The 16,461-nt window shown below is 42.6% G+C and overlaps 1 protein-coding gene across 9 annotated transcripts in view; it reads right to left on the bottom strand.

The window, feature by feature from the left end:
* zmiz1a (zinc finger, MIZ-type containing 1a) overlaps positions 1–16,461 on the bottom strand; it is a 126,514-nt gene that overhangs the window by 12,153 nt on the left and 97,900 nt on the right. For 3 of the 9 annotated variants that reach the window (XM_074645994.1, XM_074645996.1, XM_074645999.1), the window contains 2 exons: positions 8,795–8,830; positions 1,149–1,284 (listed from right to left, as the gene is read on the bottom strand). In XM_074645994.1, the coding sequence (XP_074502095.1) occupies positions 1,149–1,284; positions 8,795–8,830 (172 nt within the window). Of the gene's footprint in view, positions 1–1,148; positions 1,285–8,794; positions 8,831–12,937; positions 13,343–13,537; positions 13,696–16,461 lie in introns of those variants that run through there. The other 6 variants (XM_074645997.1, XM_074645998.1, XM_074646004.1 and 3 more) reach the window with 4 other exon arrangements.

Here is a 16,461-nt window from a genome sequence, read left to right as displayed (position 1 = left end):
CTGGCTCCTCTCCAAACAACAGAATACCTCTGTGTCTTGGTATGTGCATTACATCGTCTCTTAAAGATACTAAAGTGAACCTTTCGTAAGCTTTAATTAATTAATTTGGTACAATTTGGGAGAATACATCATGAAAAGAATCTAGAATCTACACACACCCACAGCACCCATCTACACAGACACCACACTAGGGCTGCAACTAACGATTATTTTCACTGTCGATTAATCGGTTGATTATTTTCTCGATTAATCAATTAGTTGTTTGGTCTATAAAGTGACAAAAAATGGTGAAAAATGTCAATCAGTGTTTCCCAAAGCCCAAGATGACATCCTCAAAGGTCTTGTTTTGTCCACAACTCAAAGATATTCAGTTTACTGTCATAGAGGAGTAAAGAAACCAGAAAATATTCACATTTGAGAAGCTGGAATCAAAAATGACTCATACCAATTATTCAATTATCAAAACAGTTGGTGATTAATTGATTTGTCGAATAATCGCTGCAGCTCTGCACCACACCATCCCCACCCAAAACATACTCTCATCTCAACTGTTGAGCTTTAGAGACTATTACTGTCAGTATATGTGTGTTGTGTTGCGTTAACCTCTGTTTATTCACCTGTTTCATGTGTAATGTTATTCCTGTTTGTGTTGCCGAGGAACAAAGTTGCATGTCAGCTGTCTGTTGCACTGTGATTTTGTATTGATGTCAGGCTGACTGGGAGTTTATCTCACTGTTGCCTGCAGTAACAGACAACTGACAGATGGCACAAACAGGCTTGTATCAGCCTAAGTATCAACGGGTGCAATACAAATGTGATTAAAAGTGTCAAATGTGTCTGATGTGTACCACATTCAATGGGGAATAACAAGCAAATGGAGAAGAAACAGCAGTATTAACCTAATTTATTCAAATGCAATGACTCATATCTGCCAATTCACAGCTGCGCTTCACCGATTTTATGCTGCTGATGCTCCTCTTTTTACTCTTTTTTGGGATACATTATGACCCCCCAGGAAAAACAAAGCTCAATTTCACTAGATGGAAAAAACAGCAACCTTGAACTGAATTGAGAATGTGGCTTTACTGCAAGATAAGCACGGTCTTTATTCATCTGACAGGATGACGTCTCAGAGACTCCCCACTGACCTGTGTGTGAGGCCGGGCTTCATGCTGTTCATGCTGGGCTGCATGGGGACTTTTCCTTGCGGTTCGTTCTGCCGGCTCTTCTGGTGACGCAGCAGGAGGAGACGACCCAGCTCCTCGCACCACGACGACAGCAGGGCTGCGAGGGAAACACACACACGTATGCACAGGTTGCGTTAGTCTCCCATCGGCATGAACAACGGGTCTGCACTGTGTTGTTCATGTGGCATTTGTGTGCGGAATGATCACGTAGACGACAACTGGACATTTCTTGTTTTCATCTTCACACTTATAAATGTCAACCTCAAATGGAGAGATTCACCCTGTCAGGTCTCTCAACAGTGCAGTGTGTCCAGAGCCGTCCAGCCTGGAGTTTATTGCTAAAGCCTCCAGGGGGCAGCCTAACTCAATAAACCTGCTTTGATTATTCCGCCTGTGTGGATTTCACAACAGTTACATCACATCATCTCTACCTGCAGTGTAAAATATAAACTGAAATCTCTCTACAGCACAAAGGACCTCCCAGTTTTTCTGCCACAGAGAGGGAAAGGCTGAAGCGGAGCGCGAGAGGCAGACAGAGACGGAACGATTGGGGTTACAGATGTGATCTATGTAGGAAGTAAGAAACTGTGATGTCTTCACTCTCCTCCACTCATCACCATCACCACTTCATTCTTCTCCACGCTTTCCACGTCCTCTCATATCTCTAAGGACTTATCAAACCGTGCAGCCTTCTCATCATCCTCTTCATGAAGAGATATTGTTTTTTCGTATCGTGCCAATTTTATTTTCTTATTTTTTCCCCGATGCCAATCAACTTGTAATTTTTTGGATCGATCAGAGTCGCGAGGCTTTATTCAAACACACGCTGCCTCTCGATTGTAGAAAGTTGTCTCGACAAACAAACCAAAGAAAGGTTACAGCGTTCACTACATAATTAAATAATTTAAGACGCTATTTTTAGCCTTGTAGACCCAGATACAACAGCTTTTAGGAAGTGCTGTTGTTGCCAGGTTCGGGGTTTCAAGATGTAGAGTTTTTGAAAATGTTTGTGCCCTGAAGAAATCGTGATGTTTAAGCAGTCTTTGACATTGAAAGTGGCATTGCATTGTGAGGATTTACAAGGCAATAAACAACAAACGTCTGTCAAAAAGCCTTGTAAATGAAAAATAAGAGTATGGTTGTAAATGGGAAAATGAACCAATTGTCGTGCCATCTGTAACCTGAGCATTACGACACACCGCGTCTAAAGTGCTTGAGCTAACAATGCATCGTGTTTTCTGAATGATTAATATCTGACAAGTAACTACTTAGTAAGACAAACGAAAAAGGAGAGGACAGAGGGGGAGAAAAAAGAGAGCAAAGAATGAAGAGAAGAGGAGCAGGAACATTTTCTTCTGGAGGGTGGAGAGAGCCAAGCCTCCTAGTTAAAGAGGAATTATTCTACCCTGCCATTACGGAGAGCTTATCTCCCCACTAAATCACCACCTCTGCACCGAGGGGACTGTCTCTTCAACTGGCAACCCACCATTTAGACCTAAAGATCAGCTCCAAGCACAAGTGATGGAGTCACTCTGAGAGAGAGAGAGAGAGAGAAAGGAGAGAAGAGAGCGGTGGTGACTTATATCAGTGTGGCTACGAGCCACCAAATCTAACAAGCTGCCAAGACCAGAAGTATATTCATAATAGAGTGAGGGTCCGCTCTGGGCAACGTGCATATTTAGTAAGCTTAGTGCAGTGTACATGACCTTGTTTTCACCTCACAGTCCCTCTGCGTTAAAACCCCTGCCAACACCATCACACACCCACAACTACGCTGCCTCTCACTGTGCATTAAACACCCGTCTCACACACTGTACACACCCACATTCCTCTCAGTCAGCTTTTTTTTTGTTGAAAACTGGAAGCTCTATTGTGATCCACCTGTCTAGGCTATTATTAAAGACGTCTTGTTAACTTCACTAATGGAGAACAAGAGCCAAGGCAGACGATCGAGCCAACAACAAAAAAAAAGAAAAAGGAGAATATAAAGCAAGGTCTCTGTATTGTTACACCTCTCTTTCATCTTTCCATTAATTCCCGTTTCATTTACACTAAAACCGTGTGTAGTTAAATCATACTCTTTCTGCTGAAGGCTTGAACGGCTACCTGGTGGAGACGAGCCAAGGTCAACTACTTAAAGGCTCTTTGTTAAATCCTTATTCACTCCACACCGCCTTTACACCGCCGGCTTCCATGTGCACAGTCGTAGAAAAAGTTGTTTATACAATGCTTATTAAAACTATGCAGAGTGTAAAAAAAGGTGGATGAACTGAAGAGTTACATGATACATGTCGAATCATGGCGAACCAAATCCTGAGAGTCTCAATCTCAAGATTACAACGGAGTATTAGGGCCACATTGAGGGGGAAAAATCTGAGATTTCGAGAATAAAGTCATAATATTACGAGAAAAAAGCTGTAATATTATGAGAATAAAGTCATAACTTTACGAGAAATAAAAATGATTTCTTGATTACCAATCTTATTGTTTCTTATGAAACTACAAACCCCCTTTGAATAGCACGCAAATGTAACCAATAGCCTTGCAGTCGATCACTGTTCTATACAAAAGAGGCAATTTCCCCCAAGTCCGTGTGGTTCTTTCTTCGGAATAAACGCAGTTTCTTGCACAATCTTTTCAAGGTCCTGCTACTTATGATAATGTGGTACTGATGTGACAAAAGTATTTGTATATATAGTGAGTAAATTCATTGATAATGAGTATTTCATGAGTATTTCATTATTTGTGAAACCTATACTAAAGTAGAACTTCGCAAGATGCTCCACGTTCCACATTGTCACACAGCCGGCACGCTGCTCTATTTCCCCTCTAAAATAACACATAAAATTACTACTTTATAATATTATGACTTTATTCTCATAATATTCCAACTTTTTTTTCTTGAAATATTACGGCTTTATTCTCGAAATCTCAGATTTTCTTTCCCCCCTCAATGTGGCCCTAATACTCCGTCGTACAAGATTGATTTACAACATCATAAAATAATTATTTTGGTTCGTGTGGTGAGCAAATTGTGCAACAGGCGAGATCAAAGACAGTTTTGGGGGAAACGGTGTTAGATTTTTCTCCTCACACAGAGTGGGATGATTTTTTTTTTTGTCTCTGCATGCAGCTTGAATGTTAAATGGTGAGTTTATCTTCGCCCCAAACACTGGATATCCAGAGGATCAAGTAGCAGCTCTGCAGAACGTCAGTGCTACTTGATAAAGTGTTGACACGACAGTTTACAGTTGGGTGAAGAAAGCGGAGAGATTGTAGCCACAGCATGAAACATTAGGAGCTTGTGGCAGTGTTGCCTGAAAGCACCTTCTCCGGCACTGAGAGTTTGGAGCTGTTAGTCTAATATTATACGTTATTACAGTACTTACAGTACAATAACAATAATGTTTGAATCAACTGCAGGAGCCTGTAAAGAGGAGCAGTTACTGTGTAAGCAGTATTTTTTGGTAATTGCAACATTTGTGTCTGTCTATTAAATCATGGAAATAACATCATAGTTTACTCAGACATGCCGTCCCTCTTTGGAGATGTTTAAAGGTGCATTTCTCTGTTTGAGAGAAGCCGCTGCTGATCCCACAGAAATCCGGTAATTGAGTTTATCTAGGCTAATCTCACCATTCATACCTTTAAACTGCAAGCAGAGGAGACATCAAAATGCACTCATGGCTGCACAAGAAATGTTCCCTTTAAATACATGAATATTTACAGTTACTATGGGAAGATACTAAGAAAATATTCGATACACATGAGATTCACGATATTATGTTTTGCGATACTGCATCAATTCTTCAAAAACGCTGTATTGATTTTTAATTAACCTCTTTAAAAATTGGTGGTTGTAGCGGGCTCAGTTCTCAGTTTTCATCAAAGGAAACTAGAAAACCTAAGGAATCCATTGGTACCATACTGGCATGTTATGAAGGAAGCTAAATAACGCTCCCAAGTTACGCTAGATTTTGGGTTGGAAAAACTAGCGTAGTGACTCTTTTTTTACTCCGATTTTATACATATGGTGTTGTGTCTTTTCCTAAAAATAGATTTGACAAAAATCGTAATATTTCGCCTAGCTTGCAGTATCGCAATATATTGCAACATATTGAATCGTAACCCCTGAATCATGATACGTATCGTATCGCCAGATTCTTGTCAATTCACAGCCCTACAGTTACTGCTCTGCAGACTTATGTCTACAGACCGCAGTGACACACAAGCCTTAGTCTGAAGCTGCCGTGTTGAGTTGAGATGTTTTCATCTGATTCTCCGTATAACGGGCCTCGACACAGAGACCTCCCCCTCACAAGTGGTCCGTTCTGTCCTCTACCAGCATAGAGCACACAGCTGACCCTCTCCGAAACAGCTCCGTTTCTCAGAAGCCGCAGCTTTTAATCGGGTAATGCCCAGAGACATATGGGCCCTCCTCACTCAGGCTGTATTTAATGCTGTATGGCTGACTGATAGCAGAAGCCCTGGCGTGTTCTCACCTCACCTCAGCCCCTCTGGGAGCAGCAGAGAGGGAGAGTAAAGCCCTGGTAACAGGCTGCAAGGCCCATTAACTAATGACAGAGTGTGTGTACAAGTCCTCTTTTACAAGGAAACCCCAATGCTAATTACTATGAACTCTGATAGCACATTGTGCGGGCGAGCATCTGCGTGTGGTAAAAGCCTGCGAGCATATCATTTGCCAGTTAAATCATGACCAAACTGATTCTAGGACACTTTAAATGTGTGCACCCCAACATAATTCAGTTAAACACCCGATATGATTTGAGTGTGAAGCCCTAGATCCGCCACTTGTGTACACAACGAACGGGTACATCAAGGTTGGGAAGGTGACTGAGACACCCTCGCCTTCACATGAACTGCTGTGCCCTTTAGCCAGGCAGTTAACACTTGACTCTTTCGGTGGAGATGCTGAGGCCAGCAGCGGAGTGTCACAGTTCCCGGGTGTGAATTACCGAACAAAATGTGTTATATGACCACACGGGGAAGCATAATTTTAGTTTTAAAGAGGGATTGGCCTATAGAGTGGAGAAGAACTCGCTAAAAATGGCCTCATTTTGTGCCGGCGCATGTCGAATGCCTGCGATGAAGTGAACTCCACACACTGAAATGGCAATTTCAGTAGGTGCAAACGGATTTTATTCTCTCCTGAACCCCATCAGTAATTTAGTAGCTCGTGACATCCTCTGTGTTGAAAGGGCAGCTCGCCAAGCACAGAGCGTAGTGCAATTTTGGGATAATAATAATAATAATAAAAAAGCCCAAACCATGTCTTAGTCTGGAACACCAGCGTTTGCACTATTTTCATGACTTTGGCTGGTAAGGTTGCACAGGCACTCCAACAGGGCAGGAAAATACTTTAAGTCTAACTAAGTGTGACATAAAATCACTTAAAGGAACAGTGTGTAACATTTCGGGGGATCTAGTAGCAGAAATTGAATATTATATTCATAACTATGTTTTCATTAGTGTATAATCACCTGAAACTAAGAATCATTGTGTTTTCTAGAGAGCTCTAGAGAGAGCCTTTCGTGTTTTTACGTTACCTGAAGGCCACCGTAGTTCTCCGACACGCTTGTGAAACTGCAGACCGTGAACCGCAGAGTGCAAAACTGTTGTAACGCCAGCCGCCGTCTGACTTCCATTGCTCCTAAAGTAGTGTTATTATGGTAAGGATCGCCTCTGAGCGAGGAGAACGGCGTTTCCACAGTTTTGCACTCGCCGGCTCACGTTATCACAGTCTTGGAAAGGGAGGAGTGAGCGGAGGGGTACTCAGTTGGTTGCAATCTGCAACCACACCACTAGATGCCGCCAAATCCTACACACTGTACCTTTAAATATGACAAAGTGTGGAAAAAACATGTATATATACTATTTACTTTTTTTCAACAATGTCAACAAGCACCCTAAATCCTTCTCAAGAGCAGAATATGGAGTCCTTGACCACAGCGAATGTGCCAGCTTAAGTGCATTACCAAAACCACTTCACTGCTACTACAGAGCTTTTGTAAAACCAATTACAGACTTGTTTGTTTCCCCCCAAATCAAACACGAGAAAAGGGCGACACTCAAGTGTCAATAAAATAAAAAGAATCAGCTCGTGTCTTGATCATTTTGGTGTGTTCACTGTTTGACAGACAAAAACTGATGATGACTTTTCAAGTTTTCAAAGCCTTCATCAGATTGCCACCTTTATCCTGAATTTGTTTTTCTTGACAAATTGCACCCCACTGGAATTCAGAGCACCTGGTTCCTCTTAAGAATGACTACCATGCTACTGATATGATATCAGGAGGGCTTAGCTCTTTCGTTGCATTGGTGCTACATCCAAGAAAACCTCTGGTAAATGAGATGTTACATGTGACTGTTGCGGCCTCATCCAAACAAAGGATGATAATACAAAGCAAAGATTGGTGGCGATGAATGGCACGGAGGAGGTTTTATAAAAGTGAGTGGGGAAAAAGGAGATCTTTCATGAACTACTATATTCACCACGACCTCAGGATGTTACTGTACATGCTCAAAGTATGAACTTGGACGCTCAGATATATAGCTGATATAGAAGTCTGTGTCGTATTCTGTAAGAGCATTGTGCTAATTATGCAAGTCTAAATGGATTAGATACATCTTCAGATGGATTGCACATCCCTGCCCTCATACTGTACATCCTTACATCACCTGAAAATACCAGAAATCTGGCTGTCGCACAAAATTCTGATCACCAACACTGGACACGCCAGGCGTACATGTAATACGGTGCATGCAGCTCTTCTGTAGTTTTGTTGATAACAACACAGACAAGAGGAGGAAATACTACATGAAGAATTACACTTTCTGAGCATGAACACTGCAGCACTAGACATAGAAGCCTTCCGAGACAATGTGTGGGATGATAACAAAGAAGCAATTTATAATAGATATCATAGGCAGAGGTCTGTAAAACACTGGCAGGTAGGTCTGTGCTGTGTGGGTACAAAATATTATGCAAAAGACGGATATGGAGGGCATATAAAATCCTGCGAAATAATAAAAAAAAGTCATGCTTTTTGCAGAAGTGTAATGGAAGCCATTTAAGCAGTCAATGATATCCCCCATCCTGCCCCCTCTCTGTTCAGCCAACTTCTTCCAAGAGAAGAGCATATCGAATGGGCTTTAGTCTCAACAGCTTAGAGGCAGAACAACTCAAACATGCCCTGCAGAGAGACGGCTCTGTGTCGGAAATCACACTCAACCAAAACCAGGCCTTTAATGTAACTAACTGTTCACACGGATCAGAATATTCCAAATCTGAAACGGCCTCCGTCTTCAAAATATCTTATTTTGATTGACTTTTTTAATTTTCCGTAGTTTTTTTTTTTTTTTTCTGTAACAGTTTTCTTATGTGGCTGGTTTGACAGAATTTCATCCACGACCTCTGGCAGTACACCAGACACGAGGACAGAGGGGGGGAGAAGATGGATGGAAGGATGCTAGACAGAGGACAGGTGGAGATGGAGGGAGTGGGCGGATCCCCTCCTCCCCGGGATGTGTGTGTGGGTCACAAGCCAAAGAGATGCTGCAGCCCAGAAGGGAGGTTATAGCTCTACCTGAGTCACTCTGACATCTCCTGCAGGTGCTGGTTTCTGTGGGGTTCAAATTACACATTTTTAAACGGGGAAGAGTCATAAGAAGAATCAGCATGAACACCAAACATAATGCAGTATGACCGACGGCTGGATCGGACTAGAGGTGCAAAATATCGGAGCTCTCGGGTGGGAAGCGTGGGATCTCCGTGACGCACGTGGCCACAAAAAAAACCCCAAATAAACACAGTCTATTACATTTTGAATGTATTTTGGGACGTGCCTAGTCCAACTGGGCTTGATTGAGGCTCGCTGCAAATATAAGTATACAAGCATACTATTTATAGCAGCTTTAAATGGTCGTTCTCATGAGTCCGCTGTTATACAAGTCAGGGACTACAACGGACAAGCACCAGGATGCAAAGCTCATAGAGGGTAGCAGAAAATGGAATATAATATAAGTATTTATCACATGGCTGTGTTGAATACTCATTCTGATTGGTCAATCACGGCGTTCTGCGGTCTGTAATTTCTGTATAACAGACCGTTGCTATGTATAGCAGACCGTTGCTATGGGCGCAGCTCTGATGTCGGACTCCGGCGGACTGTTTTTGTGTCAAAATATTGATTTCTTAAGTAAGTAGCCGTGTAATAAGTGGGATAATGTACAGCTAGCGGGTCATTGTTGTGAAAGAATCCCCTCCAGGGCGATGAGAGACCCCGACCCCAAGCGGATTTGAGGTCGAAGTATCGCCCTGTCGGTGATTCTTTCACAACAATGACCGGCGTGCTGTACATTATCCCTTACATATAAGTAGGTTTTCTTTAGTGTATGATCACCTGAAAATAAGAATTGTTGTGTTTTGGTCATCTTAGAATGAGCCGTTTGTATCTACATAGGGAGCGGGTCCTCTTCACGGAGCCTGCCGCCATGTTTCTACAGTAGCCCAGAACAGACAAACCAGACACTGGCTACATTTTCATGACCATTCACGTTTTCACGTCGGCTACCGTAGTTCTCCTACATGCTTGGCATGCGGGAGACGTTTCAGTTGGTTGCAATCTGCAACCTTAATGTTGCACCTTTAAAATCCATTTACAAATTAATTTAGGAAAGGAATGAGTGGCCTTTAACATTTTCCCATTTTTTTAAAATATCAAAGCACACTTACACCCTAATATAGTCCCTCTGTGAGGTAACTAAAACAATAAAGCTGGCCTGAACTCCTTCCATTCCCTGCAAAGTCTCTTGACATTAGGGCTGCAATTAACAAACGATTAATCTTTTCTCCATTAATCAAATGCCCTTTTTGTCTGACCAATAGTCCAAAACCAAAAGGTATTCAGTTTACAATGATATAAAACAGAGAAAAGCAGAAAAGAAAAAGGACTAGTTGCTGATTCATTTTCTTTTCATCTACTAATCGTTGTAGCTCTACTTGATGAGGTATTTTTGTACATCCTGTGATGCAAGTGTGTCGAGTGGCATAACAGAGACCACGTCAGTTACACAGCGCTACAGGTTTGCTTCAGGTACATTTTGCTATGACAGGGGTCACGGCATTGACCTATGGATTTGACCTACATCCTCTCTGGGATATGAAACTCAGGTGGCCGGTGCATCTGCGTCAGATGCTCTGTGAGTCAGCAGCGCGTCCTGCTTACAGCGCTAAGCCAGGGGTCACGGCCTCCCACATCTGTATCAGAGAACTGTCACAACACTTCGCAGTGATCCTACATGTGATCACACACCCATTATCCACAGCTGAGTCGCACACGTTGTGCAGTAAAATATGCACTCAAAGTAACAGTAAATAATACACACCAGGTATGTTGACGTACAAAAAACAGGAGAAAAGCAGAAGTAAACATGGAAACCGAGGTGTGTGTTGGCGAGTAAACAAACACAGTCAGTGTCTGGGCTTTGTGAAGAAGAAGTGCTTAGACAGTAAAGCACCTCACACGGCGAGAAAGAGCATCAGAGAGCAGCAAGCTGTGAATGAACTCGTCTTATCGGCCACGCGCAGCTTCTCACCACTGGAGGGGAACTAGTAAATATCACATGCCTACAGTAATTATAACCAGACACGCCACTTGTCTCAACTTCCACAATAATGCCTTTCATCTCGCGCTGTTGTTCCTTCAATGAAATCATTAGGGTGAAGAAACACAAATCAAGAACTCCCGGGGCTGATGTTTCGTAATATAAAACAGTGATTAAAAAGTGATGAAATTCCAGCTGTGGCATTTTTTTCTTTTTTTTTAACAGGTGAATTAGTAAAGGAAGAATTTCTTGAGGAGCGGCTACGAGAAGGTGTCAACACACCTTGACAGAACTGACTAATAAATATGGAAGCGATTAACAAGACTGAAGAATTTTTACGAGTGCTTCCTGAAACACATCCTGCAAAGAACAGTGTGTAGCCCGGAGCGCCAAGAGCTCCACCCTCGCTGCTATCAGTAGCTGACATCAGTCCGTCGTACCAGAAATTCCTCTCAAGCAACACAACTTTACTTTGCTACTTGCTTTCAGCGGGGAGGAGGGAGGGAGGGAGGGAGGGAGGGATGTCAACTAAGCATGGCAATGATTCACAGGAAAAGAAAGCAGAAACAAATTGCAAAAACTTGTAGAAGCGTAGGCCGCATAACGTACAGTTCAAAGTCAAATGTCGTGAATGAGTCACTAAACAGCCTGATGGGAAGTGCTCGGAGTGCAGTCACAGGAGGTCACAGGAGTGTGTGGAGTAAAGCGATACAAACAAAGCTTTTGGAGCCAGAGAGAGAGAGAGAGAGAGAGAGAGAAAGGAGGAGGAAGGCCAAGAGGGTAGAGAGAGCGGCTGCACGTGGCTGTGAGGTTGAGGATGCAGACGGTTTCAGCGGTTAACACCCTGCTCGGGCTAACAGGAAGTGCTGCTGCAGCTCCACGGCAGCTAACTGGAAGTCGTATTGTTAAAGAGTTTTCTACCTAAGTCAATGGAGGATTATGTTATTGTTTGCAAGAGCCATCAAGGTTGATTGTACGGCCTTTTATTGCCTGACTGACTGCCTTTTACTCATTCATGTCACTTTTCTTTCTTCCCTTTATGAGACATACATTTGACAATAACAGGTAATACTTTTAAACGCCACTGAAACAAAAAGCAGGCCTTTTTGTGGGCTGATCTAACTGCATTGTGCTTCCATGACTACACACCCCCTCCTCCCTCTTCTTCCTCTCCTAATGAGTGGACAGGCAGACAGGCTCTGGCTCCAAACGCAGGTCAACAACTTAAAAAAGAATCCACAGTGGAAAAGTGGGTCATCTTCTCCTGACATAGAAACACATAACGTACATGCACTTGCACTCTTTGCAACCACATGGATACGTGCAACTTAAGGTGTCATAAATTGGAAGATGTTGAATGATGCTGTGTAGTCACTAATGGAAATGAGTGTGTCATTATGGCATTTGTATGTGTCTGTGATGTTGAATAAACTAAATGCAAACTGACAAAACCTCACATGTGTTTGTTCTTCTATCTTTGTGAAAACTAAATCATTATTTTACAATTCAATGTTCTGTCCCTAACCCTAATCATGAACTACAATCCCCTACAATTTAAACCCACCTTAACTAACCCAAAACTCTTTTAGTGCACAGCCATAATACAAGATGTAAAAGCCAGAACATAACCAAAACCTCAACTGTAACCCTTACCCACAGAGACCAAGAATTAACCAGTATCAATGTACTGTATGCTTGTGCACAGTGCACACAGACAAAAACCCCACTCAGACTAACCCTATGACAGAACAGCATGTAGGTCAACCTGTGGTCAGCTGATCTGCCCTGATCCTGTCTTGTGTGAGCAGCCAGTGCTTTAGACTACAGTTAGATAGAAGCCTTATAGTCTTATTTATGGCCTAAACTACAGTTGCAACAGACACAACAATATCAAAGCACAGTTGAAATTAAAAGTTTTGCATTTAGACTATGTAAGAGTGTATACTTTAAAGAGAAAACCAAACTAATTCTGCTTCAATTGCATCACTTATTGACCTAAATCACCTGCTCAGTTGGCCTCTGTTAACCCCTGATCCTGCCCCGTGCATGCAAACACACTCAAATAATATACCAAATAGCCTTGTGCAGAGACACACACGTGGACAGCACACACACACACTTACCCAGAGCCAAGCAAAGTCCCTGCACATCTCATCTTATTCCCTTCATAGCGCAGAGAAAAGACTCAAGTGTCACAAATGCTCCTGTTCCCGCAGAGGCCAGTGGCAACTCTCAAAGCTTTTGCTGCTCCCAAGCCTCCTGCCTGCGCCTTATCACTCTCTACTCTCTCTGCACATATCCCTTACTCTGCTCACTCTCTTTCTTTTCCTACTTCCTCTCCTGTCTTTTTCTTTTTGCTCACTCTCTTTCTCCTCCCTTTGCTCTCTGATCTGTCTTTTTTTCCCCTTGTCCAGCGTCTGCACAATGCACATCAATTATTCAGAGGCAGTCTCCCGGTTTCTCCGGCTCATCCAATCAGAGCGGGGCTCTGCACTAATGGGCTCCTGCTGTACCTGCTACCGGCTCCAACACACTCTCGAGACTGCAGGGGGGTGGGGGGAGGAGAGGAAGGGAGGGAAGGAAGGGAGGGAGAGAAATAGACAGAGGGAGCAGAGGAGACAGCCGAGGAGGAGGGAGGATGAGAGGGAGCGATAAAGACAGCGAGCCGACGCAGACAAACAGGAGCGGAGATAGAGAAGGCGAGATATTCCAGTGCTTCTCACCTCTGTCGTGTTATTGATGTGCTCTGCCTAGTCTGCGAAGCGCTCCGCTGCCCTGTTTCTCTAAACTGCCATCACACACTTAGACAGCGCGCACAGACACACACATGCATAATCCGACAATGTGACTGCCATTTGTCAGGAAGGGCAAAAAAAAAAAAAGAGGAAACAACAACAAAAAAAAAAGCTGCAAGCTCAGATTGCAAACTTGCATAAATGGGTGGAGCTTAGTGTGCTATGCGAGGCTGGCTAGAAGCCAACGCATGAGAGAGGAAGTGGGAGAAGAAGAAGAAAGTTTGAGGTAAAGATCAATCTATTAAGGCCGACAATTAGTATCAGAGAGGGGATTCCTAACCTGACAACGTCCCCCTTTGTCTTCATCACAGGCCACTTTGTAAATCCAACTAACAAGACACATCAGAGACTTGCAGAATATCTGAGTGCAACTGAATTAAAGAAGAGGCGGGACGAGGGTGAATCGGAGTTCATCTCCTCTTCGCCCTCCCCGTGACGTAACCCAACATGGTGGAAAAAACAATCCGGATGAATGGAACAGGAAAGACCTAAGCTGTCATTATTCTCTCTTTACCTAAACGTTGAGATGTGCCGTGCACCCGAAGAGCGGGAAAGCCCACTGGCCTTGTGACAGCAGAGGGAAGTTGTCTTTTGTGTGTGACAGACACACTCAGTCATCAAATAGTCCCACGCAGAATAGAAATGCACACAACAGAGGCATTGTTGGGCAGAAATATGACTTGAAAAGGGTGTATCGAAAGCCCCCGGGGGATGATGTGTGTGTGAAGGGGGGACGTCGAGTCCTGAGGTGTGGGTGCCAGATCAGTCAACCCCGAACAAAAGGAGGATTTAAATCATTTGCTCATCCGGTTTTTGACGAGAACAAAGTCTTCTGTGTTTCGGAGTGCAACTGCACTGCCGGCTCAGCTGGGATATTACCAAAAATGAATTTACTCGCAACTGTGTAAACCAAACCAATTAAGCAGCAAAGTGATAGAGGACCCAATCAGCCAGAGGCAGCAAACGCAGCTAGAAGTGTTTCCCCAAGAGCTTTATTTCTATAAACTTAGTAGTGAAGTTCTGAAGGTAGTTTTGGGTTGCAAAGAGGTTTCATCATCTAAGGCGAACCGCTGGAGAGTGTCAGAGGAGAGGCCCGCCTGCTAAAAATAAACCCCGTTTCCTGTTAATAATTCAGCGCGCTGCTCTTACTCAGCAGTAATTAAATATAAAAGTCTGTAAGGTTGATTGGGTCAGTAACAAAGGATGCCTACACCTTCCTCTGGTTCTACACACACAGCTCAAAGCAGGGAAGGAAAGACGGGGTGAGAAAATCAATCAAGTGGAAGTAAATTGAGACAGATAAGTGGGAGACATGTCAGATTGTTGTAGGCCGAAGGAGGAGAGAGGATGTGTGTACGTACAGACACTCACAATGAGTCTACACAGAGTCTAACGGGAGTGCGTATTTTCAGTTGCACTTGCTTGCTGAATTATGAGTGTGTTTTGCGAGCTCTGTGCGTGTTTCGGAGGACACGGGGTGAGTTGCAGCCACGCCCTGGAAGTTTTCCGTCACTGTTGACACAGCGGAGTGGCTGTTTCCCTGCGATGACGCTCTGTTGACTGACCGAGCGCTGACAATTCTGCTGATCTCATGGGACAATTTGTGTTCTATGTCAGATGTGAGTGGGTGGGGGGAATTTACAAACCACCCAGAACAAAGCATCATATTTTCCCACTTTCCCCCCCTCCACCAAACACTCATTCTCAATCAACCGAAGAAGAGAAACTGAAAACATCAAACACAATTACCAGTTGTGTAGATAAAAAGGGATCTGAAAAATCACCTGCTCTTTCACCACAATGATAAGCAGTACTGGAGTGTAACCGTTCTGATAAAGTGCCAACATAAATGATTGAATCATTATTTTTTTTTTGGAGCGAGACAGAGGAACAAACAACAAGCAGAAACCTGACTTTAACATTAAAGTAGGTTTCTAAGAACATAGCGATCATTCCTGGGAGCAGCTACCTTTAATCCGGAGCGTGTCAAGTCATGTTGAAAACATAATACACAAACTGAGTCACACTTGAGATTTACTTTCATCTATTTAAAACTTAACAGGAGAGGGACATTGTGAAGAAGGAGAGGCGAGATGGTTGACAAAAAAACGTGTTCTGTAGGTTTATTATTGGAGCTCATGCTTCATAAAGAAAGAGAACAAAGTGTTACGAGCCTCGGTGACAAGAGAGGCAGATTCACTGAGGAAGGAAACGGTAAAACACTTGATAGATTATGCGCCTAATCTGATTTGGTGTCTGCTGAACTTCACAGTAGCTCAACTGCTCAGAGTCTATTAGGGTTTTGTGTGTTTGTAGGGCAGCAGCACACCTATTATCTAATGAACCTCTCAGCTGGAAGTTAGCTTATAGCCGACTGCAGATTAACACGAGGAGAACATAAACAACTTAGAGAAGATTTGTTTTTATACTGTGAATTATATTGACCTAATTTTTATAATGAAAAAATGGAACATGTATACTCTATGTAACAACTGTATTGAACTTTCTTAATAAAGTAAAAAAAAGTACACCTAACATTTTTTTTATATATTTTTTATTTAATGTATGTTATTATTATTATTATTTTACCTCTATAAAAAATACTATATGTAACAACTGTATTGAACTTTCTTATTAAAGACATTAAAAAAGGGGTACACTGTTTTTATATTATTTAATTTTTATTAGTATTATTATTTTCCTTTCCATACATTTTGTTATTTGTTGTATCATTTATTTTATTTTTATACGTTATACTGTAAATTATATTTACTATAAATTTTATAATGAGAAATGGAACACGTATACTCTATGGAACAACTGTATTGAACTTACTTAATAAAGCAAAAAAA

Source organism: Sebastes fasciatus, chromosome 9 (genome assembly GCF_043250625.1).
Source record: "Sebastes fasciatus isolate fSebFas1 chromosome 9, fSebFas1.pri, whole genome shotgun sequence".
Lineage (NCBI taxonomy): Eukaryota > Metazoa > Chordata > Actinopteri > Perciformes > Sebastidae > Sebastes > Sebastes fasciatus.
The sequence above is the reverse complement of the archived record's forward strand: the minus strand, read 5'-3'. Positions and strand labels throughout refer to the sequence as shown.